The sequence below is a fragment of the Convolutriloba macropyga genome, chromosome 10 (genome assembly GCF_964194025.1).
Source record: "Convolutriloba macropyga chromosome 10, txConMacr16.3, whole genome shotgun sequence".
Lineage (NCBI taxonomy): Eukaryota > Metazoa > Xenacoelomorpha > Acoela > Convolutidae > Convolutriloba > Convolutriloba macropyga.
The window spans coordinates 56195904-56221833 of NC_134477.1; the positions used below are offsets into that span (position 1 = coordinate 56195904).

General features: G+C 36.1%; 1 protein-coding gene across 1 annotated transcript in view; it reads right to left on the reverse strand.

Annotated features, from left to right (window-relative positions):
• Positions 1-14387: 14387 nt before the first annotated feature.
• LOC142348731 (uncharacterized) overlaps positions 14388-25930 on the reverse strand; it is a 33763-nt gene continuing 22220 nt past the window's right edge. Inside the window, exon 4 of the mRNA XM_075400200.1 lies at positions 14388-15020. Coding sequence (XP_075256315.1) covers positions 14775-15020 — 246 coding nt within the window. The 3' untranslated portion in view covers positions 14388-14774. The remainder of the gene's footprint in view (positions 15021-25930) is intronic.

Genomic DNA, 25930 nt, shown 5'->3' on the forward strand with positions numbered 1-25930 from the left:
TTATTTGGACGAATAAACGAACCTATTTAATTATTCATTTTGTATGGCTTTCACGACATTGGAAGTAATTTCATTCCGAAAAAAAATCCAAAGTTTTACTTACTTTTGCCTTTTTTTCTTTCTTGTCAACTTGTTACTTAGTCTCATCAATGAAAGGCCGAATACTACATTATCGGTGTTTGAAGAGGAAGCAACCGAAAATATTTTCAGGGGGCCAAAATTTGATTTTACGTCTTCGACATTGTTTTTTAATTGCAAGTTTTAAATGAATTTTTGTTCGTTTTCTTTTTGTTTTTCTTTTTTTAATTGCATAAAAAATTGAGAAAGGACAGGTCTGAAGGCTCTTCTACAGAAGCATTGATAATTGTACAACTATGGGAAATTTTAGTTGATTTCTAAAGTTTTTCATTACCTGGAAATTGTTTTTAAAAAGAATAAGCGAATTTTTTAAATATTATGCTTTTTTTCTTTTCTGTATAATTGTTACTAAACCTTATTATGGACTGGTCCCATAACATTTCTGGGGACTTACAAGTTATCTTGTTTAGTTTCAGTTTTACCTGACGCCATGTTGACTTTGTTATTGAGTTTTGTTTTTTTAAATGGACGTAACGTTTTTGATTTAATTAATGTTTGTTGTTCTTTGATTTTGCTGTTCGTCTTAACTCGCTTTCTTAATATTGGCAGATCTCATCAATCTAGTGCATCATTTTTACTCTACTGAGTTATTTGATTTGGAGGTTATCTCGTCGTTCAAACATTATTTTTTCGAAAAATACTTGGTTTTTTAGGGGTTTTTTTGGGTTTTTGAGATTCCCAAAAATAAGATTTGGGTTTTTCTATCTCTTCCTCATTTGCTAGACAATTATGCCAAAGTTTTTGGATGAGTGGTGTCGGAACCTTATTTGCGATCGCATATTACCGAGCCTCCTTGTATTTTTTAAAATGAGAAGATTGTTTATTTGATTATAGTAAGATTTTAATTTAATTTCTAACTATGCAGGTCTAATCAAATGTGAAACATTCTCGTTGGAATAATTCTTCTTTTCTCACTATTATTTTTCAAAATATGTACATATTTTAAGAATTTTATCGCTGTTTCTCTTTTCACTCTGTCATCGCTACTTGTCTATCATCTACCTCGTATAGTAAGATTTCTAAAAAAAACGGCTTTCTTTAAAACAACTGAAGCTACCGTCTACCTAATACTTACTCTTGTGTTTCACCAAAGTATTGGGTTCGAACAGACGCTTAAAAAAAGAATAGGCACTTTTCCAAATTTAACTCAACTTTAATGTACATCATTAAAAACACAATCAGACGTTGGTTTTTGATTTAGGAGGTCCTTATGATCTTTCTGCGCTTGAACACACTTATTGAATTGAAAACCTGATACGGGAATTAGTTAAGTTTTGTAATTATCAATAATGCTAAAATTTGCCCATTTTTATCCCATTAAAATATATTTTTTTTATTACCTGACTCATTACTTGCATTTCAACAGGGCATATTGTTTGAGCTTTGCAAAGCAATATGATTATTGTTCCGACTCCTCTTGAGGGGGGAGGAACTATATACTCAAATGGGATTTTTTTTGTTCAGACAATTTTCGCCGATCGATAAATTCATCGAAGAAAGTTGAGACTGGTTTCATTAGAAAGCTCGTCGACCGTAGAATATGTAATTAAGAAGATTTTTTCAATTTCGTTTCTTACAGGGATTTATCGAGGTTTAAAAATCTGAGAAAAAAGAGTGAATTCCGTTGTTTTTATTCACTTTTTCCGAAATTTTGCCTAAATTTCCATCAATTCTGCTAAAATTTGTTAGCTGTAGTGTTATAGATTTTGTCTCTAAAGATAGTGGAGGTTTGTTGAATTGTTGGACTTTTTTCATCAAAAAACGAGACCAAATTTGCATTTTTAGCCCCTTGCTTCAAATTTGCTGTAAATAATTGACTTATTTCGCAACCATATCAAAAAAATGAGTGTTTTGTTAGACGCACAGTAACATTTGGGCTGATTTTGATGTCACTATGGATCCTTATGATAAACATTTTTTAGATTTTAATAGCGCGCGACCTTTTTTTCAAAAATATCTGCGCTATGTAAAGATTTTTAATGTAAATTACGGAAACGAACTTCAAATCAGGGCTCAATTAATGACAGATACTATTTACAATAAACGAGACCCAACGAGATTACATTATGGTTTCAGAGTTAAGCTCATGGTTTTTATGGCTCTGACAAATTGTTTTCGTAGACTTTATGAACTTCTTTCCTTTTGCTTTCATTTCTTTACTTCTGTAGCCCTATGACTTTGTGTCGTCAATCAAAGATTCAGTTAGCTTCGAAAAATTTTAAAAGATCCTAGACATTTTATTCTGTTGTCATCTAATGTCTGTTATGACTTCGGATATATTTGTTTTGAGAAAAAAAAAATCGGTGTAATTTTGAACTTTGCCACTATTTTGTCTTATTTCCCTCTACTTCGGGTGTAGTCTCTGTAAAAACTGACGGCAATCAACTTCCTGTGACTTATAAGTTAATGTCAGTAACGGTTTTATATTCAACTAATGGTTTCTTTATTTTGGTACTACGCGTTTTCTATTTATCTTTTATTTTTATCAGAATTGCATTTTGTATGAGTTAATTTTGTTTTCTGCTGGAATAATCAAATTGTTGAAAATCCAAATAAAGGAAGGCATTGTGAGGAAAAGGTACAACATATGAAAAAGACGTATCTGGATATATTAATTGTTTTTGTTGAATAGTGTATGTTTTTGGGCTGAGACTCGGTTATCTTGCAAAACTTTTTTTCCTATGTTTGTCTTTTTTTTATTGTTTTGCACTATATACCCAATAGCGACAGATATAAATTCTCATGACGTGTAATCTAACCTAGTTAAACATTTCAGTTTATAGCTGTTTGTTTTAATGACTTTCAATTTATATTTTAAAAAAGTTTTTTTTTTCATCTGTCTCGTTTTTGCTTTCTTTCGTCACCATGTAACTCAAACTCACTGATTAGAAGTCTCAAATACTTTTGTTGATTCAAAAATTTTTTGGCGCTTGGTTATACGTTGTGATTGATTGCTTCGACTATTTAGTTTGATAAACAGTTTTCGAAAATTTTATACTGTGCAATTTTTGGGTTTCTTTTTGTTGTAGTAGTCCTTTTGTAAGGAAGTTTCATTGATGTTAAGATGAAGGTAAAGTGATGATTTACAGATCATGCAGGTAACATTTTATGATTATAGTGCCTTGATTATAGTGTCCGGTCGTAAAATTGTTTGAAGTTTTGGCTTTTTTATGTATTTGTTTTTTGTGGGCTCGTGATTTAGTCTCATTATTAGAAAGCCCAATTGGCTCCCTGAGGTATCGACAACTAATCCATCGCTTTTTGTTGTATTCTTAAATCTGTTTTGACTGTTGAAAATAAGTGTTTCCAAAAATAAATTTGAATTTTCAAGCCTCTTTTTTAATTAGTTTTTCGGTCGATTTCTAGATCAATCCCTGTAAACACAGATCACAACCAGTTTCCTGTGAGCTCTAACGTAATCTTTATAACGGTTTGAGGTTCAGACACTTGTTTCTGGGCTTTGTTACTACTGTTACAACGAGATTTCAAAAAAAGTTAGATTTTTATATATTTGTACATTTCAATGGATTTTTAGTTTTTTAAACTATAACAAAAATCGTTCATCCCGTTGATTTTAAAATTGTGCACAATCGAACTTTGGCTAAGAACAAGTGTCAATTGTTTCCTAAGTAGATTTAAATGATCATTTTATTGGTTTCAGTTGATATCTAATGACATTAATAACTGTAAAACTATTTGTTTTCAAAAATGGAAAAGTATTTTTGAACTTCGCACCTATTTGCTCTTTTTTCTGACTTGTTAACCAGTCGCATTGGGGACAGGTCTCATATCTCTTCTAATGAAGCATAGTTTAAATTGTTTTGTTTTGGTTTTTATCTGATGTGAGTTTCATTTTGTTATGATTTTTTTATTATAGACATCGAGTTTTGGTCGTAAATAATTATTGTTTTTCGATTTTTGTTACTGCCCTTTCTAGTAGTCCTATCATCAACCACTTTCATCGGCCCTATAGCGTGGCATTATCGTATTTCATTGATTATTTATTCAACGATGTGTATTTTTTTAAAAGTTTTCTATCTGTTCATCATTTGGTAGCCAATTAAGTCAAGAATGTGGATGAGCGGGGTCGGAGCATTATGTGCGTACGCACATTACCGAGCCTCCTTGCAATATTGATTATTGCGATATTGCAGATCAGGTTTCGATTTATATTGTGCGAAATATAAAATAAAAATTTATCTAGCGTTAGCTGATTTTCCGTCATTTTTTGACGAGAAGAATTTTTCTACTGCTCGATGATTTCTATTATAAGCGGTGGATTGATTACATTAAAATTAGTTAATAACAAATATTTTAAATAGTTTTTATTTTTTTTTCTTAGCAGAATGTTTCCACACAGAAAAATTACGTTTTTTGTTTTGTCTGTCGAGAAAACGGAGCCGTGGGGCACTAAAATTATATTGTATTGCAGACTTTGCTGTCCCAGTTTTCCTATGTAAACATTCTTTTTTGGCGAAAATTTTTGATCAGCCGAAGCAAGAAAATCTATATTTTTTGAATACTTAAAACTATGTCATAATCAGTTTAAACAACCTTATGCGTCATCAGTTACTCACTGAAGCCCAAAAGATTCTAATCAATTCATAAATTCTCTCAGTTCACTTCTTAAATTCTTAAGGTTCCAAAAAACCTTAATTCTGGAATCAAAGATTTCGATATGAGGAAAAGATTAAATCAGAGTTTTTTTGAGACTTGGAAAAATACCCGCGGCGTTGTCAATCTACTCAAATGAGCAATTCTAAACTCACTGCAACCCAACATTTTTTTTGATGCAGCAAGCATTTCATAAGAAATTCTTTATCTTGCAATCTCACATACCATATTTCTTTAAAAATATTTGGTACGTATTGATGTGAACTTGAAGTCTCATAAACCTAATACTCCACAACGGCAAAAAAATCCAATTCAATTCAATTAAGTGAATGCTAGTTGATGGACGCTTACAAATAAAAATTTTGTACAATAGCCAAATTTACTCACCTATCGCAATAATCAAAAATATCCAATTAACTGATAACAGCATTATTCAATGTACAGATTAAACAAACTACTGAAGCTTGTGACGTTTTCGAAAAGAAATGTAGCCAGGTATTTAAAATTGCAAACCGAATCGTAAATGCTATGGCGCCTTTGTATCTAAATAGCAACGACTCTCTTCAAGCGCTAACAAAAGGGCAACTATGAAGTTAACAACTATTTAAAGCGCTATATCAAAATGATTAATACGAAATTTCAATTCTGCAGAAAAATGGCTGCTCTTTCATGAGTGAGAAATATTTGTAGAGAAAATGTTTTATACTCTCTACGTAACTGTTTTCCAATGGCTTGACTGGCTGGAAAGTTTCAGATATATCAGGGATTAATTTAGTTTCGGGAACAGAAGTAATTGATCTGCAAATGACTTAGAAAATGTCGGATTTAAGTTGCACGAAACATCCCCGGATGTGCACTTTAGACATAACCTGAAAACTCACTTATAATTGTAAGTTGGCTCAGAAAGCTTACCAAACATTAAGCACGCCTTTTTAATCGGTATCTTTTTTGTACGGCACCGTAAACGTAAGTTGCACTTGGGAATTACTCAAATGTATCCTCTAAAAAATAATCAGAGCTCTGAAAAGAAAACAAAACTGTGTACAGCGCCGCATAAGTCCTTTTCCCGTTTATTTTTTATTGTATTGTTTTTTTAATCCTCCCTAAATTTCACTCTTTAAATCATTCGAAACACATAAAAGGTTCATGAGAATATTTCAAACGACGATTGCAGCTGACTGGAACACAAAACTGAGATAACTCGACTTCAGAAAATCCGACAAAGTTAAGATTTTTCGGTTTTTATCTGTAACGGCTGCTCTCCCGATCAGTTGCAACGAGGAACGTTTTACACAACCCAGTTCGTTTCAGCAATTCAAAATCTATCCGGATATTTGGTTTTTGCGGTTTGCTTTCGTAAATGTATATCAGCTATGTTCTTACCGTTGCATTACAATGCATTTGACGATTTGCTAACCTTAGTTTTTTCCAGTATCGGATCGGAGTGGGTTGCTGAAGATCACACAATACGGATCTCTATATGTTGACCAGTTCAATCCGCTTGAAAAAAAAAATAGAAGACAAAGATATATGTCTAGGAGATGTTTATGCAAAAATGTTTAAGCTAAACCTTGTGTTGGGTTTGTTTATTTTTACATACGAATCGAATTTCCAGATGCTGAGATTGGTAACAGTTGAATTAAAGCTCCTATAATTCGTAGATACAGGACCAGTAACAAATGATATACTGCTCAAGAATATTTAAAAAGCATAACACAGTAACACGTTAGTTACTGCTCAAGTCAGTTTTTTTTACAATATTTAGCTGAGTAATATGAAGTAAACTCTTTTCTGCGGCTGCTTTAGCTGTGTGTGCTGTGTTGCTAGTGTTATTTCCCCCTTTTTTTGTCACATCACGTTACTATGACTGTACTAGTAACAAATGGACTAGATTCAAAAGATCGTCATTTGTTCCTTTGCTGACTATCAAAATGTCGTAGAGGAAACAGAAGGTATTGTGTACTCCCATTAATGTGTAGTCAATGGCTTTTTGAACTTCTGTGGGAATATCAGTTATGCTGTAAAATCCCGTTTTAAAGCGGTATGTGCCTGTCATATAACCACTTAAAATGTTGAAAATGCAATGGCGGGCCATATCCATGTGTATAAGTAGATGGCTGTAAATGTATTGCAGATCTTTTTTGTAAAATAAGCCATGTCGTTCGGCAGTAGTGTTTCAATTGCGATGGTTTTTGTTCGAGTATGGCAAGTTTGAGTTGAATCCTCCACTTTTCCCATCTGACGGGGGGCTCTGAAGTAGGTCTTTCCCAAAAAAGTTCGATTGAGGGAGGCGTTTTTCGTGATGACTCTCTGTGTGCTGACTGCGCCATATCGTCATCAGCAGGGCGATTACTATATACGCTAAATTCGCAACGCGATTTTTTGTTTTGTGTGTTGGATTTTGTTGATTGATTTCGCGGGGCAAAATCATGTATTGTTATACTGCGGTTTATTTCCGATTTAATATAGAATTTAGATTGATTTTGCGGAGTGAAATCAAGTGTCAACAGATCAGTTGTAAATTGCTTAGCAATTCGCAATTATTTGTCTGTCTAATCTGTAGCTGAGATTTGACCTGCAAAAGTGGAGAAGATTTAGATCAACTGAATTTTGAACTCAAAATTAAAGAACTGAAAATGATTTTTAAAAATCCAGGAGTATTGAATGAACTTAGAACGTTTCAGATTAAGGTATGAACAAAAATGTAAACAAATTTACAGATTGCTAAACGAAACAGAAAAGTGGTTTCCGCCCCCAGACAATGATTAGGCTGAAGAGATACCAATAATTGTCAACAAAAGTAACTACACAAATGAAAAATTTGAAAGGTAAAATGAAAGACAAAAGAATGCACTAAATAAATGATTTTACCCGGGTATGATATGATGGCAGGTGAGACATTAGTACGCGTTCATCGCAGCACCGAATAAAATTAGTGCTCTGAATATTCAAAATCGTAACCGATGCCATCTTAGATTCAACAATCGATAAAAATTTTTTTCTTGACGCGTGACACAGTTAAGTTAAGCGTCGATCTTTTACTGTTCGGAAGATATTTAGAAACGAAACATCCTTCATTGTTCATAGAATTTATGTCCATTGTTTCCAAATGATTTCACCGTACAACACGGCATCAGCTACAATTCCATAGATTCAATAATAGGTCTCTGGTAACTTTGACTAAGTTCACGCTGCGATTCGAAACAGTGGAATGAAAACAACAACACATTATATACGTAAATTGTCTTAAGTTCAAATTTGGTAAGTCTTTGGCTGTAGATTTTGTTGAACTAAATTAGACAACAATACTTATCATCTTTCGTAGATAAGTTAGTAATAAAAACAGCAGTCAAAAATTTCTCGATTCTTGGCGAAACTCACTTAATCTACAAATGTTGGCACTTTTGAGATGTATTAAAATTGGAAACACGGGTTAGAATTATTCAATCGCTCGATGTTGTCTTCGTCGATTTTGTTATGTATTTGCGCGTTTTGCAACAGCAAGTGTCACTTTATGTCTTATAGGAGACACCGAAGAGCTTTTTAATGGTCAAGTATATTACATTCTCTGCTTTAGTATGTGTGTGTGTGTGATACCTGTGTTATGTTTCTGTCTTTACTTTATTTAGTGCAGTAAAATTTAAAACAACGTCTTAATTTAGTTCATTTTAATTTGCCCTTCATTTCTTGTTAATTCCCTATTTTATTTAGCTCATATTTCCTGTCGGAAATTATCCTTTTTTCATTCACCTTATGTTTCCCGCTTCGTGATCAGACATGTCTGATCACTTGATCACGCTTTTTTTATAAGTACTTCAGTTATATTATTGATTATACAACTCAAATTTAGCTGCTTCTCTTTTGTCTTGATCTCGCGTCGAAATTTCAGCAATAAAGTTAAGTTGTGTTTTCTCTACTCAAAATTCAATTCGCAAAGTAATACGCTCTCGCACAGCAAGAGCATATACAAAACCAGCAACGTACGACATGGCACTGTCAGCAAACAGAAGAACACCACTCGCAATTGACGCGTTCTGGGACAAACCAACAAAGATGGGTGAAGTGGAGAGTCCAATACAAAATAGCACTACTTGCAAAAAAAATATTGTACTCGATACCCTTCCTGGCTCGAAAACAGAGATGGTCAGACGATCCATTGGAACCCATCTACGAGGAGACAATTGTTGGTTCTTCTGCTCAATCTGAGAGAGAACGAGACGACCGTAATGTACAACAATAAATGAACTGGCAGAAAAAATGCCAAAGGCTGAATGAAGCTGGAATCATGTGTGAGGACAAAAATTGGCCACTCGTGGACCCAAAAACAGTTGCTCTGCTCTACTTAAATATCGGTGTGGAAGGGCGAAGGATCCTGACTTGCGAAAACCCACACATGATGATTGATGCGTTGTCCACAGCTGAACTCTGGAAAATAGTAGAGGATGCTTTTATACGACCACGAAAGAATACTTTCGACCGTCACATCTTTCGTATCACAAAGCGACTTCGAGGCGAGATTGTTGAGCCTTTCCCTTTAAACCTCGAAGAATTGTCTGAAAATTGTGATTTTGGGAACAAGGAGGAAACTCTGATACGTGATGTGTTCATCACAAACTTAATTGATCCAGAGACTCAAAAGGAACTTCTTAAATAGACAGAGCAGCTGAGACAAGCATTGGATCAGGCAATAAACAAGGAACTGGGGATGCGAAATCAACATCCAACTCAGCAACACGACAAGATCCTCATTCCGGCCAGCGTAAACGCGATTTAGTATCCCCCTTGTTCTTGATCATCAAATTGGTCGCTCTCTAACAATTTCCACAAACAGGGCTATCCGGTTGCGGAAAAATGATTTCAATAAACAAAGCTGCCTCAATGTTTAATGTTATCAGCAAAAACTTCTGCCAATTAGAAAATACAAATCATAAATCTTATACTCTGCTTTGATATCCGTATTTGTAAAATATACTCAGCAAGATGTTTTTGTCAACGCTATTAAATGTTTTGAAAAGAACAATTTCATCTTTACCGTTTAGTTTCCTTTCAATTAAGTGGCTAATGAAATTCTTAACTGTGCGTATTTGTATTGTATGAACACGATGTCTTTGCTGAAATCAGAATTGATTTTGATTTATTAGCTTACAGTTAGTTGCAAAAGCATTTGTTCTATTAAAACTTTTTTCCTAAGAACCTAACTAATTTGCTGGCAAAATTCTTATTGGTCAGTAGTTAGCAGGATCGTAACAATTTATTTTTTTATAGAAAGGAACCATTTTTGCAACTCGCAGGTTTTTGCAACTTAGAGATTTAAAAAACTAAAAATAGGAACACTGATGACTGGTGCTGCTAATTGGCAATTTTTTTTTTCAATTCTAACACAATCATTACTCGTATAATCTTTGCTTTTAAGTCTTGAGGCTATGATTTACATTGAAAACTTGTTGCTCTGTTATCTGAGCTAAAATAACAATTTGATTGACATCAAAAAAATTATAGGCAAAATCCCGTAATTTTGGAGTTCAAAATCTTTATTACCAAAAAAAGAAATTGTCCAAACTTTCAACGTTTTCTTCTTTCCAAAATTCCGTTTAAACCCTTGAAAGTTTGTAGAAAATCCCTTAAATCTTTTGAATTTTTTATTTGCTTTTATAATAATTTTTTCCTTTGCTTCTCTATTTTTGATAGTTAAGAAATTCCTCAATTCAACAAATTTTTGTATTCCTTTCGTTTGTGCGATTTGCTGTCTTATGTTTCCTTAATGAATCCATCTGTTTAAGCAATTTCCCTAACTCGGCATCAATCCAATTTTTTTCTGTTTAAATGCAATTTCATTGGGAAACCAATCAAAAATTATCAATCCTATCAATAACATTTCCTTGTCTGTTGTATCAACATCCATCTCAAGGATTGATTATTTAGATTTCGTGGATACTAGCAAATATAAGAATTTGCAATTTAAAATAAGCAGTTTTACTACAATCTGCAAATGCTCTAGACGAGTTAAGCTCAACTAACGTTTCATCGAGAACCGCACAGAGAAAGATTATGATCAATGATTCAGCGTTCTTCTATTGATACTTTTTTGAATCATTACGATATATAGTTGTGCAGGCATGTTGGGCAACTACTGGTCACACGCGTGGGACTCCGACTATTTACATTAAGACCAAACGATTGTACGGGTTGCAGATATTTGCTATTCCTTAATATCCTTTTGATAACCCTTGCTATTTTTTATGGTTTTCATTTTGAAATCACAAAACAAATGCAATTCCACCTTGGATGTTTGCAAATCATTTAGAAAATATTTGAACCAATCTAAGCAACGATCAATTGTTACTTTGGTGGTTTACAAACAAAACTGCACCAACTTTAATGAGTTTGCATAATTTACTGAGATGACTTTTGGGATCTTTTCCGTGTGTGCCACTTCAGCTTAGTGGGCGCATATTATTTGCAACCCCCAGACGCACGTACCATATTTTTACATAATGATTTACTATGTAATGGCACGTGCTCTGTAACTGGGGGCGCATAACGTACTGGGGGGGGCACAAACGGAAGAGATCCCGAAGGGTTATCAATCCTGGTACTAAAATCTGAAAAAAGGAATGAGCAAAGGATTGAGGGGGGGGGGGGGCTAAAGGTTATCTGACCACTAAGCTGGGGGGATATAACGGGAAAGACCCTTATTTGCACCTCACGGACGCACCTGCAATATTGTTACATAATGATTTACTATGTAATGGACGCTAGTTTGTAATTCAGATTCTTAACACCAATTGGGAAAGAAGTAATGTTGTTCCGCACGCCAATCATTACACCTCCATGTTTGCTCTTCAGATTTGCATTTCTTTCGCTTCTGTAGAGCTGATAATTTTGCAGGAAAAGTTCACAATCGCTGATGTCAGCTGTCAACCAAGTTTCAGTTAAAGCGATGATGTCATATGCAGAGGTTTCAGCCGCGACAGCAAACTTCCTTCGACGCTCTAAATTTAGGAGGCTTCTTGTATTGAAAACTAAGCAGCTAAGAGAATTTTGTAGTCAATTTTGATTACGCGACAGTTTCAAAACATTTTCTTCGTCGCTCGTTAAAATCAGGTCCTTTACTTTTTGACCCTTAAAGTATAGCTGTTGGTTTTTAATACGGATGTCTAGTTTCGAAGCTCCACAGGCTATGATTTCTCGACTTGAATTTCTTCTTGGTTCAGAGCTCTTGACAGGAAGACAGGAAAGTCATAATCGACCAGCTTCCGTCCTTTTGCGAGAAGCTTTCTCACTTCCCAGAGGCTGCTTACAGTTACCAGCATGGTTCTTGGCTGCTTCCGATTTGGATTCTGCTTCCCTAACCTCCTGATGTTCTGCACATTTGTTTGTTCACCAAGGAAATGAATTAAATTATCAACTTGATTGTGCTCCGCGTTGAGCAGTTCTTCAGTTGAATTGACTTTGGCTTCAGGAATACCATTGATGCGAATTTGGTTTAAAATGACCTGATCTGGCGCTTTCCTGGTAAAGCTCCGTTTTTCGAGCGCACATGGATTCTCTGTATAAACTTCCTTAACGCCTTCAGATACAAATTTTTTCAGTTGCTCATTCATTTTGGAGCAATTAGCTAAGTTTTCCTTGACTACCTCATTTACGGTTTCCTTAATGTCATCAATGTTTGGCAGTTCGTTGACTAGCTTACGTGTGGTTTTGTGTTGGGCTAATAAATCGCGGAAGAGAGAAATGACCCAATCTTTTTGCATTTTATGTAGATGTTTACTGACAGTGCTCACATCTTCTTCAATCAATTCATCAATCGTCTGGGGGTTGCAAATAGCAGAAAAGATCCATTATATGTTATATAGCACGTTACTATGTAAAAAGCAGCACGTGCGACCGGGGGCGTAAAAGATAAAAGCCCACTAAGCTGGGAGGGCAAACAAAATAGATCCAAAAACTATCTAGAGATTGCACAGATTTAAAGATTGTTGGGATCTTTTCCGTTTGTGCCCCCCCCCCCAGTACGTTATGCTCCCCCCAGTTACAGAGCACGTGTCATTACATAGTAAATCGGATCTTTTCCGTTTGTGCCCCCCCCCCAGCTTAGTGGGCGCATATTATTTGCACCCCCCAGACGCACGTACCATATTTTTACATAATGATTTACTATGTAATGGCACGTGCTCTGTAACTGGGGGCGCATAACGTACTGGGGGGGGCACAAACGGAAGAGATCCCGAAGGGTTATCAATCCTGGTACTAAAATCTGAAAAAAGGAATGAGCAAAGGATTGAGGGGGGGGGCTAAAGGTTATCTGACCACTAAGCTGGGGGGATATAACGGGAAAGACCCTTATTTGCACCTCACGGACGCACCTGCAATATTGTTACATAATGATTTACTATGTAATGGCATGCGTCTGTAACTGGGGGGGGGGGGGGGCATAACGTTCTGGGGGGCACAAACGGAAAAAATCCAACTTGTGTTTTATTTCAGTTGTCATTTCTATTTCTGATTTTACATAACAAGCCATGCAAATCGATTTTTCTGGCATCTATCTATGGTTATCAGGTCATCAAGGGTGTATATCTTCAAAAGATCACTATCTGAAGGCAATGTTTCCCAGGGTCCCTGAGATTCAGATGCCATCGCTGGATTCCATAAAACAAATTTCAGTTTGCCATGATGACATCTCAACGAAAAAGTTTTTGATCAAAAACGCCTTCGCTTTTTTGACAGGGCGTTTTATTTCCATTCCTAGTTTTTAGCCAATTTAAGTAATGAATAGTTTGCGGTATTGTTTCAATATTCGCGACTGCAAGGGTAAATCTATTTACTATATCTGCTTCAGCTGAAATACCAACTCGGGTCGGTTATTTATGGAAACTCTGATACCATAAAACGGGCCATAAAAGTTTTCTTTTATGGCTTTTTATGGCAAGTAAGTTACCATAAAAAACAAGTTCCGTATTTCGACATTCTAATTACAGAAATGGTGTTTTCAGACAGTGATTCCTTTTTTCGATTGATTTCCAAGCAAACTCAATATTTCCTATGACCGTTATATGGTTAGCCTGTTTCCATAAAAACCATATATGGCGTTGTATGCTTAGTAAGTTTTATTTATGGTGGTCAACCCGGGTAAATTTTTACCAAGATTTTCTTCGATAGTTTAAACGCTTCTTCCGGAGAGTTTCGAATAACAGAGTGGCATATTTTTGGATGGATTTGATAAAAATTCCAATTGATCATGATGGTGTCTGGAGAGAGTATATTTCTTGCTGGTGCCCTGTTTATTCAATCTCAGTCCCAAATGTCCCCATTTAATTCCAAGTTTAAAAAAGGGCCATGAAGAATGTAAGGCAATAGCAAATGTATGTATTTCACTGTATCATAGAAAATAGGTAAGAAATAGGTCTGAAAATCGTCAAAAATAGGTCTGAAAAACGGCGAAATTGGTCCAAAAAACGTCGAAAATAGGTCTCAAAATCGTCAAAAATAGGTCTGAAAATTGTCAAAAATAGGTCTAATATGACGTGTCAAATATTTAACAAATCGTGTTTTATGGAGCGGTAGCAACTTTGCGAAAATTAGAGCGTTTCTCGTTACATTCTCTCTATAGCAATTAGTTTCTATGCATACTCCTTTCGTTTTTCGTTGCTTTTATCTTCTCTGGTGATTTTACTCTTTTCTCAACTAATTGTTGCAAAAACTTTCTGAACTTACTGAAAGATACATTGGTTAAAAACATTTTTTTTTCTAAATACAAACACAATCAAACTGAAGGACTGAACAATTTTAAGTTTCTGAACACTTATCTAAGAAGGAATTATTTTTTTCCATGTTACGAGAATTGAAAAGAGCATATAGGAAATCTAATTGAATCTGTTATGGAAATATTTCTGTGAACTACTTATATTCGACTTCTAAAACCATGGCGATTTCTTCACGTTTGTTTTTCCAAAAGATTCAAAAGGTCCCCAAACCGCCCCCTTACTTCGGAGGGGGAGGGGGACAGGAAAACAAGATGTTCAATTTTCGATGACAGGTGGCCACCGATCGCACACCCACTTGTGTTCGTCACACATTATAAACATTTTAAACCAATCAAACGTCAGTTTGTAAAGTTCGTGCTGAGCAATGAAATAAACGAGCCCACTGTCATTTGGGTTTAGTAGATATACAGCGTCTTGAGTGACTCCGAGTTGTTTAAATTGACCTCTGCCGAATCCGACCATTGTGATGACATTTGCACAGATATGTTTGTCGTAAGTGGCCTAAACATGTCAAAGTTATCACATATCTCATATCAGAAGAAGCCGAAAAAGAGGAATAGATTCAAATGAGCTTTCCTCTATGCACTTTTTAAGCGCTTGTAATTTAATTCTATAAATAAACCCACCCCACCTGTGATTAAGGTCTTTTTCATAAATTCCAGGTCTAGACTAGGGGTGGAACGAAGCCCTCATCGACAATATTTGTCATACCAAAATTTTTGTGGACACATCATAGTGTAGTGGACAAAAAACAAAATAAAATCTGTCAAAGCCCTTCTACCATTTCCCTCGCCTGCAAATTGGTCAAAAGTCAAATTGGTTTTTTAAATACAGATATTTCAAAAAACAATAACAGTCGTGGGGCATGGAAAATTAGAAAACACATTTAATGAAGCGAACAAATTAGGGGGTCACTTGTCTTCGAGAAACGGGCATAAAACTACCATTGTTGCCACTTACCTTCCCCCTCCCATAATTAGTCGATTTCGTTTTTTGAAAGAGGAAGCCAGCTAATCAAACTATCGTGTGATAGTTTCAAAGAAACATCAAGAAACTTCGAAGTGTTCTTTATTAAAGTTTCAAAGAACGAAAGAAGAACTTACCTGACGAACTTTATTGCTGTGTCGATAAGTAATGGCCTCAAAACTAAACTCAATTCTAATTTTGTTTTGGCGCTATCATTATCTTATTCACCTATCAATCATATGTCAGAAGTCAATTATTTCAGTTAGAAGCCATATATGATTCCAATGAAATGTTGAGGAAAATAGAAAACCACCTCCGGGATTCGGAGTTGAGATCTATTCACATGCCAATCATGTAAAATATTTTTAGCTAATCTAATTTTTCTCTGTATTAAAGTTTCAAAGAACGAAAGAAGAACTTACCTGACGAACTTTATTGCTGTGTCGATAAGTAATGGCCTCAAAACTAAACTCAATTCTAATTTTGTTTTGGCGCTATCATTATCTTATTCACCTATCAATCATATGTCAGAAGTCAATTATTTCAGTTAGAAGCCATATATGATTCCAATGAAATGTTGATGAAAATAGAAAATCACCTCCGGGATTCGGAGTTGAGATCTATTCACATGCCAATCATGTAAAATATTTTTAGCTAATCTAATTTTTCTCTGTATGTTTTCGCATAGATAACTACTATAAATACAAGCTAATTTTCGTATATTTTCAGTTCAAAATTTAATTTAAAATTCAACTTATTGAATTCTTTGACCCGTGTTATCGACCACGACAATGGTGTCAAGACGAGCTACAGACAGACAAATTTTGGATCGACAGAATGCAGAATCTACTGCTGCGTGGATTATGTCTTTTGTGGCGAAATGTCGCACAGAGAAGAAAGAGGACAAGGTCAACAACGATGGTACTGAACAGGTCTTACAGGTAACCAATCTCTTCCTTAGTATGTGCGGTCAAGATGCAATTATTAAACTTAGGAGCCCAATGAGTCCAAGGAATTTGATAGACACTCCGTATAAAGACATCAGATTGGCGATTCAAAATTATATTTCTCCTAAAGAGAGAGTAGTAACGGCAGAAAGGGCTAAATTTATGTCCGTAATACAAGGTGTAGGGGAGTCAGACGACGACTTCCTAGCACGTCTTAGAGAGGAAGCACGCTATTGTGACTTCGAAAAACTGAAAACAGCGGCCAACCCCGAAGAGGAGTTGGTAAAAATAAATATTATCTCAGGATTGAGGGATTAAGCAAAACTTAGACTACTAGACGGTATTAAAGCAAAACCAGCAATGTCGGTTACTGAAATGACCGAGAATTTACAGTTCAGAAGTCAAGCAATGGCTTTTGCAAGTTCTTCATCAGGTAATAAGCCCTTTAATGTGAAAGAAGAAGTTCAACTTCAAAAAGACCTTACGAAAACCAAATGAAAAAATTACGGCTAACAAAAGCAACAACGTGTGCACTAGGTGTGGAGGTAAGCCACACTCTAGTAGACCCTGTCCAGCGCTAAGTAAAAAAATGCAACAGCTGTGAAAAGCTGGGACACTTCTCAAAAATGTGTAGAAGCAAACCCAAACCATATACAGGTAAGTACAATAAACAGAATAACTTTTGCGAAGAAAAAAATGTTCCTTCAGAGCAAGCATCTCCAGCATCGGAGATGGGAATGTTTTATACTTAAGAACAAATCTTTAGCTTGTCTTTGACATGGGAATATATCTCAGTAAATAATTACAAAGTAAAAATGCAGGTAGACACAGGTCCAGATAGCACAGTGATATCATCAAAAATATGGACTGAGCTTGGTAAACCTCAGTTGGATGGCAAGATAAGACATCTCGAAGCTTATGATGGTCATCAATTAACGCTTCTGGGATCACTTAATTGTGACTTTGAGTGGAAAGGAAGAAGGCTCACGCAAAAACAACTAGCAGTTGTGCATTCTGATAAAGAATTTGGACTACTTGGTAGAGACCTTCTACCCAAGCACGGTTTGAACAACATCACAGCCGAGCACCTACCTGCTGTGAAGGGTTACAAAACTCATGTGAAGCTGATACCAGGAACACAGCCAATGTTCCGCGAAGCCCGAAAAATACCTCTACCTCTTCAAGACAAGGTCAACGAGAAGCTGGAACAAATGGTCAGACAAGGTATCCTTGAACCGGTACAGCCAGGAGGAGTCACTAATGCATTTCCAGTTGTGTGGCAGAGAAAGAAGAGTGGAGAACTGAGACTTTGCGTGGACTTGAAAGTGCACATCAGTGGAAAGGTCATGGACGAGGACTACCCAATACCAGACATTGAGACGATCTTCCACAACCTACATGGGGCCTCATACTTTGGCAAAATTGACCTCTCAGATGCTTACTATCAAATTGATTTTGACGAAGAAGCAAAAGATGTATGCACAATCAACACATCTCAGGGACTGTTCAAGATGTGCCGACGACTACCTCAGGGATTGAAAAACTCTTCTTCAATCTTCCCGAATTGCATCAAATCAACACTCAAAGGAATTAAAGGTGTTGTTATCTTTCAAGACAATGTATTGTTGTAGGGAACTACCAAGGAGCAGTTCGACAAGAGAATGCCTGCAGTCAAGACTCGACTACGTGAGAAAAATTTTACTATTAACGAGAAAAAGTCTAACTCAAAACCAGTCGATAGCGTTAGCTTTTTGGGATACTACATTTCAAAGGAGGGAATAGCACCAGATCCCAAACATGTTGAAAAAATAAAAAGTGCAAAAGCAACAACTAACAACAAACAACTCGAATCGTTTGTTGGGCTAACTAATTTTTGCGGAAGAATGATTCCTGATTTTGCAACAAAAGTGCTACCCTTAAAAAACATGAGAAATAGCGATTTCTCATGGGGCAAAATGCAACAAAAAACTTTTGAAGACATAAAAAATGAATTATGTGCCAACCCACTTGTACAGCCATAGAGTCTACAAAAAGAAGCAACAGTTACTACTGACGCCTCTGAAAAAGCCATTGGCGGGGTTCTTTCGCAAGAAGGACATCCAGTCTTGTATGTATCGAGAAAATTGACTCCAGCGGAGCAAAACTACTCGAACATAGAGCGGGAAGTACTGGCAATTGTGTATGTGGTCACAAGACTTAAGCAATTCTATATTGGAAGACGATTTACCCTACAGACTGACCACAAACCACTCAATTATCTCTTTGCACCAGACGAGGAGATCCCGAAGACAGCATCAGCGAGGATCACAAGATGGGCAATAGCTCTAATGGGCTTTGACTATGAGTTAAAGTACACGCCAGTAGAGCAGATACCTCAAGCAGATGCTTTGAGCAGAATGGATTTTGACGAAGACGAATCGGACAACGATCGAGTGTGCTTCGCAATCAATAACATCTACTTCGCCCAGAGTGATTTGGCGACTCAAGCAGAAATCAAAACTGAACTTGGAACTAACAGACTCTTCCAGGACATAATGAAACGAATCAAAAGCGGCAATTGGAAAAAATGTTCAGAAGCGGAAAAAGGATTCGAACAACAGAAAGATGCACTTACTTTACATAATGGAATCATCTTCAGAGGTGTTGTTCCTTTCATTCCACCCAAACTACGACACTTGGTTTTGGCAAAAGCGCATGAGACACATCCCGGGAAGAATGCAACTGAGGCATCAGTCAAAATGATAGCATGGTGGCCTGGCATTACCCAAGACGTTCAACACTTTGTTAGTAAATGTAAGAATTGTCAATTGAACAGGCCTAGCCTGGGAAAAACAGTCTCTACGTGGCCAGAAGCCGACATTTGGGAACGGCTCCACATGGACTGGGGTTATGCTAAGGACCAAGGCAATATCTCAGTAATTGTTGACGCGGGTTCTGGTTGGATAGAAGCTTTCCCCTTGGGAAATAGAACATCGGAAACAGTTAAAATATATCTTAATCAAATCTTTGCAAGATTCGGAATACGAAAGACTTTAGTATCTAATAATGGTCCTGAATTTGTAAGTGGTGACCTTAAACAGTGGTGTGAATCACTGGGAATTAAGAAAATGGAATCACCCGTCTCTCATCCAAGAGCTAATGGACTAGCCGAAAGAGCAGTTCAGGCAGTGAAGCGGGCACTTCAGACGTGGAGTCCCAACCTTAATGTGTCATTTGGAGCATTCCTGCAAAGAGCACTGATGACACATCGCAACACTTCAAAGGCGAGGGGCAAAAGTACAGTTGAACTCTTGTTGGGACGCAGAGTGAGACTACCAGCAATAGCAGATTTCGACTTAAGCGAACCCATTCTATTGAAGGCCAACGAAAAGACAAAGACAGTTCCTGCTACATTCATCATCAGGAAGGGCTTGAACACATCTTTCATACAGCCTGAAAACTCAACACCGACTAATCTAGTGAGCGACAACCAAATTGTGAGACTAGACGAGGACAAAGTGAAAACTGAACCAGCAGTGGAGGAGACCATATCTCAATCAGAACAACAACTTCAGAGCACAGATGTGGGACCTTCACTTCAAATTGAAGCTTCTGCAGCCACATCATCTGCAGAGCACCAACAACCCGAAACCTCAGAGCCTTCACGAACATCAACACGAAACAGAAAACAACCCGACAGATTTGGAGAACCTATACCTATACCCACAAACTTGCTTAAAAAAGGAGGGAGGATGTGATAGTTTCAAAGAAACATCAGAAACTTAGAAGTTTTCTTTATTAAAGTTTCAAAGAACGAAAGAAAAACTTACCTGAGGTACTTTATTGCTGTGTCGATAAGTAATGGCCACAAAGCTAAACTCAATTCTAATTTTGTTTTGGCGCTATCATTATCTTATTGACCTATCAATCATATGTCAGAAGTAAATTTTCCCACCAACAGAAACCTGATTCTAACATCCACCGACCTGCAACTAATGAACTCGACCGTACCCAAGCCATATATGATTCTCATGAAATGTTGATGAAAATAGAAAATCACCTCCGGGATTAGGAGTTAAGATCTATTCACATGCCAATCATGTAAAATATTTTTAGCTAATCAAAATTTTCTCTGTATATTTTCGCATAGATAACTACTATAAATACAAGCTAATTTTTTTTATATTTTCAGTTCAAAATTTATTTTAAAATTCAACTTATCTAAATTTTCTCTTATATTTTATCTAAATCTAAATTTTCTCTGTATAATTTCGCATAGATAATCTGAAATTTCTCTGTATTTTTTCGCATAGATAACTACTATAAATACAAGCTAATTTTTGTATATTTTCAGTTCAAAATTTAATTTAAAATTCAACTTATTGAATTCTTTGACCCGTGTTATCGACCACGACAATGGTGTCAAGACGAGCTACAGACAGACAAATTTTGGATCGACAGAATGCAGAATCTACTGCTGCGTGGATTATGACTTTTGTGGCGAAATGTCGCGCAGAGAAGAAAGAGGACAAGGTCAACAACGATGGTACTGTACAGGACTTACAGGTAACCAATCTCTTCCTTAGTATGTGCGGTCAAGATGCAATTATTAAACTTAGGAGCCTAATGAGTCCTAGGAATTTGATAGACACTCCGTATAAAGACATCAGATTGGCGCTTCAAAATTATATTTCTAATCGGTCGGCGCGCGAAAACAAATTCCGAATAGAGGCAAAATGACCGTATAAAAAGTCTCCCAACTTTGACCTCTATTCAGCCTTTTCCCTCCATTATTTAAACAAAACATCTCAGAACACAGCGGTCGGGGATAAATATTTATTTACCTAGTTAAAATAAATCATTGAAAATACACCCTTAGAACAAAAAATGGGATCAGTGTATTGCCAAAGAAGATGAACAAAGTAAAGAATGAAATAATTGCAAAAGAATCTCCAATGTTTGATTTTCTCTCAATATTACATCAAAGACTACTCAAGGCTGTCGTAAATTATGAAAGTAAATTAAAAAAAATGAAAAATGAAACTTTTGAATTTTGCCTTTTCTGTGAAAAAACTAATCGATGTAATTTTTTTCGAAAAAGCAATTACTTGACGCTACACCAACATTTTTTATTTATGTCTGCATAATCACATTACTTGATTTTAAAACATAACGCGATTTTTCATTATCCTTTTCTACCTCAATGATCATTAATTGGTTATTAATTGGTGGAATGTAAAATTAAAAATTTGGACAACTTTCGATCTTTTTTATTTGTCAGAAAAAAAATTATTCTCCTATTGGGTAACAAACATGCCTGCAGTTTTTTGGAGCTGAATTTTAGAAAACTTAGCGGCGCGTTGTTTATTCATCCATATTAATAATCTGAATTATTACGACCACTATTCTGAAAATCATCAGTTGGAGTTCAGATACTTTTTATTGTCTAGAAATGTTTGCTTTCAATTGCTTTAAATACTTAGGGTTTTTTTGTTGGCATACCAGCTTTTTAAGATCCTCTTTGTTTAAAATGAATAAAAAGAAGAAAGTAGTATATAGATGAGCGGAGCTGCCCGGGGGGGGGGGGGGTGGTGACCCCCATGTTTTAAGATAGGCTATAGCAATTTCAAATCATTTTGGTCACCATTGAATTATCGCAGCCATGTATAAAGATAGGTAACAGATTTTACATGTTTTAACATTAGAGTTGTGGGAACAACGTATAAAGATAGGTTATAGATTTTACATGTATTAAGATTTGATTTTTGACCATAATGTATAAAGATAGGTAATAGATTTTACATGTATTGACATTAGAGTGATGAGAACAACGTATAAAGATATGTAATAATTTTACATGTAATAAGATTTGATTTTTGACAATAATGTACAAAGATAGGTAATAGATTTTACACGTATCAAGATTTGAAACGAGACACCAGCCAATTAGGATAGGTAATAGGTCTTATGTATAAGATTTCTCATTAAATTTTGCATCAAAAAATAAGAATAAGCTAACAGATAGCAAATTGGAAAATGAAGCTGTGTTATTTTATCTACCAAGCTGTAAGCTGAGCGTAGCTATAATGCGATGCTCTTGGTTTTTTTGTTTCGTCGTCTATTTTCGTTTTACATTTCTTCTAGAACATTCTGTCTCGTCACTGTTTAAGCGGTTTTTTTCACGCTTGATTTCACGCTTTCTGCGCGACCTAAACTGCGCGTATTCAGAAGTCCTCTGTTGCTAAATCAAAACTGATTGTAAGAAGAAAGATTGTAACGTCCGGACAGGTTAGTGGTTAAGGCAACGGGCTGTTGATCAGGAAGTCAGTGGTTCGAACCTCGGCAGTGGAACTTTTTTGCACCCAAAAACATCCTCCTTCGAATTAAACTTTTTAGGCAACGGCGATAACTTTATCAACTCACTTCTGTATCATTTTCCATCTTTATTTTACGGCACGCAAGGATTCCATATTATCATCCAGGGTCGCAAGGGGTCCATATTAGCAATAGTTTCATCCAGGGTTGTCTACAGATCTGGTTAGCACCTTGAGAAATGAGTCAGAAAACTTTTAGATGCTCAGTTTGAACTTTAAAAACCCGGTTCAGGTTTCTCTTCAAGAACGATTACTTTAAACAGTGGACTCATCTACTTGACAAAACTTTATTACAATCACATGTTCACAAGCGTACATTTAATTTAAATGGTTAAAATGTTTGAAAACAAATCAGAAAGTTTAGATCATCAAAGGCGTCGTATGAATTTCATCTGCATCCACAATTCGTTTTGGATAGTTTGCTCTATTAGTTTGCTCATAGGTTAGAATTTGGTGATTCATAGTTCTGAATCCTCTGTTAGTTGAGGCTATATTCACTGCATCATCCAGGACTCGTCTTTACTTCTGTAAAGGTCCATCACTGTTTTCTTCCAGAACACTCTTGCTGAGTCCTTTGCTGCTGAACTTAGTTTTGTTCGTTACTGAATTATAGCAACAATACGTTTTGCTACATAATTATAGCATTTCAGTACATCGGAACTCCTCCTTGAATAATCCAGGCTCACGCTTGTCATGTTTTACATGTTTGTCGCAACAATTTCTCGGAAAAAATTTACTTACACTAATAGCATGGAAAACATCTGTACAGTCATTACTTCTCATCTCATTCCAAATTCTTCTCATTTCTGGTTTAATGCACTCATAGAGATTTTCATGAGCCAGTGCCAGATACAAAGAATCAGTGTCCATTTCAATCTCCTCAAATTTCTGAACATCACAGAACTTGTCAAAGAAGTTGTAGTAGAGCTCCAGCATTCTCAGTTTAGCATACTGTAAGATAAAGAATCCAACAATTATAAGTTCACGATGCTCAACAGTGCTTTTCACAAGCTCAACTTCATATATATCTGTCGAAACCCTGTTCAATCTTCTAAAAAGACTGTTATTAATAGCTTTATGCGTCTTTTCATCGTTAAGATATAAAGTTTCTGTGTGCCGACTTCGATCCATAATCTGATAACCATACGAGCTGTTTCCAAGTAATTTCATAGTTTCAGCAACAACGCTAGAGTCATTTTCATCGCCTTCTCGCCTTGCATCAACAACAGATTGGACGAAACCGTTGAAACATTTTTGCGGGGTATACTCAACGAACCTGTGGATTTTGGTACAGCGTAGACCCAGCTTCAAATAAAACTTTAATAATGGTGTTATGACTATTCCATTGTTTAATTTGTAACTCGAAATCAACATTCGTTGAGGTTTTAACAATAACGCGATTTTTTCAGCATATTCCAGCATGAATTTACCAATATTCTCTCTTCCAACATCACAGTTTTGAAAATTGGAGGAAAAATTGCAAATCGTTCACGAAGCTCCTCAGGAACTTCTAAATCGCAATGTACATATCCGAATAATTTATCTTCATGTATCCGCATCAACAGTGTCTCTTTGCTCAAAAGTAACTTGTAGGGGAAATTTTTTCTAATGTGGTTCTTCAACATGGAGTTCTCCTGAACATGATCCCACCATTCACACTCTCGCATCTCTATAACTTTATATCCTTTCTTTTCCAGGTAAAGCTTTCGTAACTTATCAGACTCACGTTTCCGGATACCAAACTCAAATTCATCCTCATTAAGATTTGGTCGAGTTTCCCTACAGGGACAGAAATGGTAGTAGCATCCCAGAGCTTCAAAAATTGTTTGGCAATGACCACAGATGCCATCCACAGTAAAAGAATCAATTTTTCTCTGTTTTCCAGTTGTATAGAAACTCTCAATAGTACATTCGGGGCTGGTTGCCTGATAGAAAGATATTACATGTTCTCAAACTTCCTGATTTTGTTTTGACGAGCTTTGAACTTTTGAAGATTGGTATCAAACTCCCATCTAGTATAGAGTCCAGTTGGCATCGCTTGGCACATGGAGAAAGGATACAATTGACTAGCATCTATTCCAACTATTGTTTTACAGATATTGTTTGGCCTCCGGATGAACGTTTTGTCTACAACAGTTTTCCTCGTGAACACTATTGATGGACCACCAGTCATTTAACTTCGTATTTTCTCATGCAAGTCTTTGTCAGCTTCGATGAAAGGGTAAAATTTTCTATCAGTCGATTTATGAAGACAGATATTTGCTAAATTGGGTAATGTACACCCAAGCTTTAACATATCACTTTTTTGATCGTGGTAGATATTCATCATTTTCTTCATTGCTTGCAGAGTTGGTACAACATCTTTGTTGTTATACCAGCGAAGGAAATCGCGAAAAGTTGTCATTTTCTCCATCATCCACATTTTTTCAAGGAGAGCATAATTCTCTTTTCCAGATAAAGGCTTCTCTTTCAAACCCAGTTCCCGGAGAACATCTAATTCCTCTTTTCCAGATTCCATCATTTTCTTGAACTGACTGAAGTCCTTCTCCAAAGGATTTAGATTTTTCAGTTTGCTGAAGAAGGAGTCATAGGGTGGAAGATGATTGCAGTCAAGTTTCGTAAACGAATCGAACCATTCATATGGGAAATAACCTTTTGTCTCCTCAGATTGATATACTTTCAGAAAAGAATCCAGAGATGCTGCTCCAGCAAGAAAGTTCAAAATATCGAGAAACTGAATATCACCGAATTTGAAAGAAACAAATTGATTGGCCTTTTTGATTACCGTAGGTTGAATATCTCTATCGTTAAGGAGATGGGGAATGAGATACGCTTTGATTAAGTTTAGGTCATATTTTCCACTGTTGATTCCAAAAACTGGTAGAGTGTCAACATAATTGTTGAAGTGACGCTGGAGATCAAGGAGCTGCTTTTGCTGGATTTGTAAAAAGCTTTTAGATACAATACTATCTTCTGTTTCACTACTGATATTCGGTTGAGTTTCGGAAACAATTTGCAGTCTAGAGGAAATATCACTCAACCTAGTTTTGATCTCTGCTTCCACCGCCAAGAACTTGGGTCTCAAGTCCGCTTTGTTTTTTGCTGCTAGTATTTCCAGTTGAGATACAAAAGATATGATGAGACG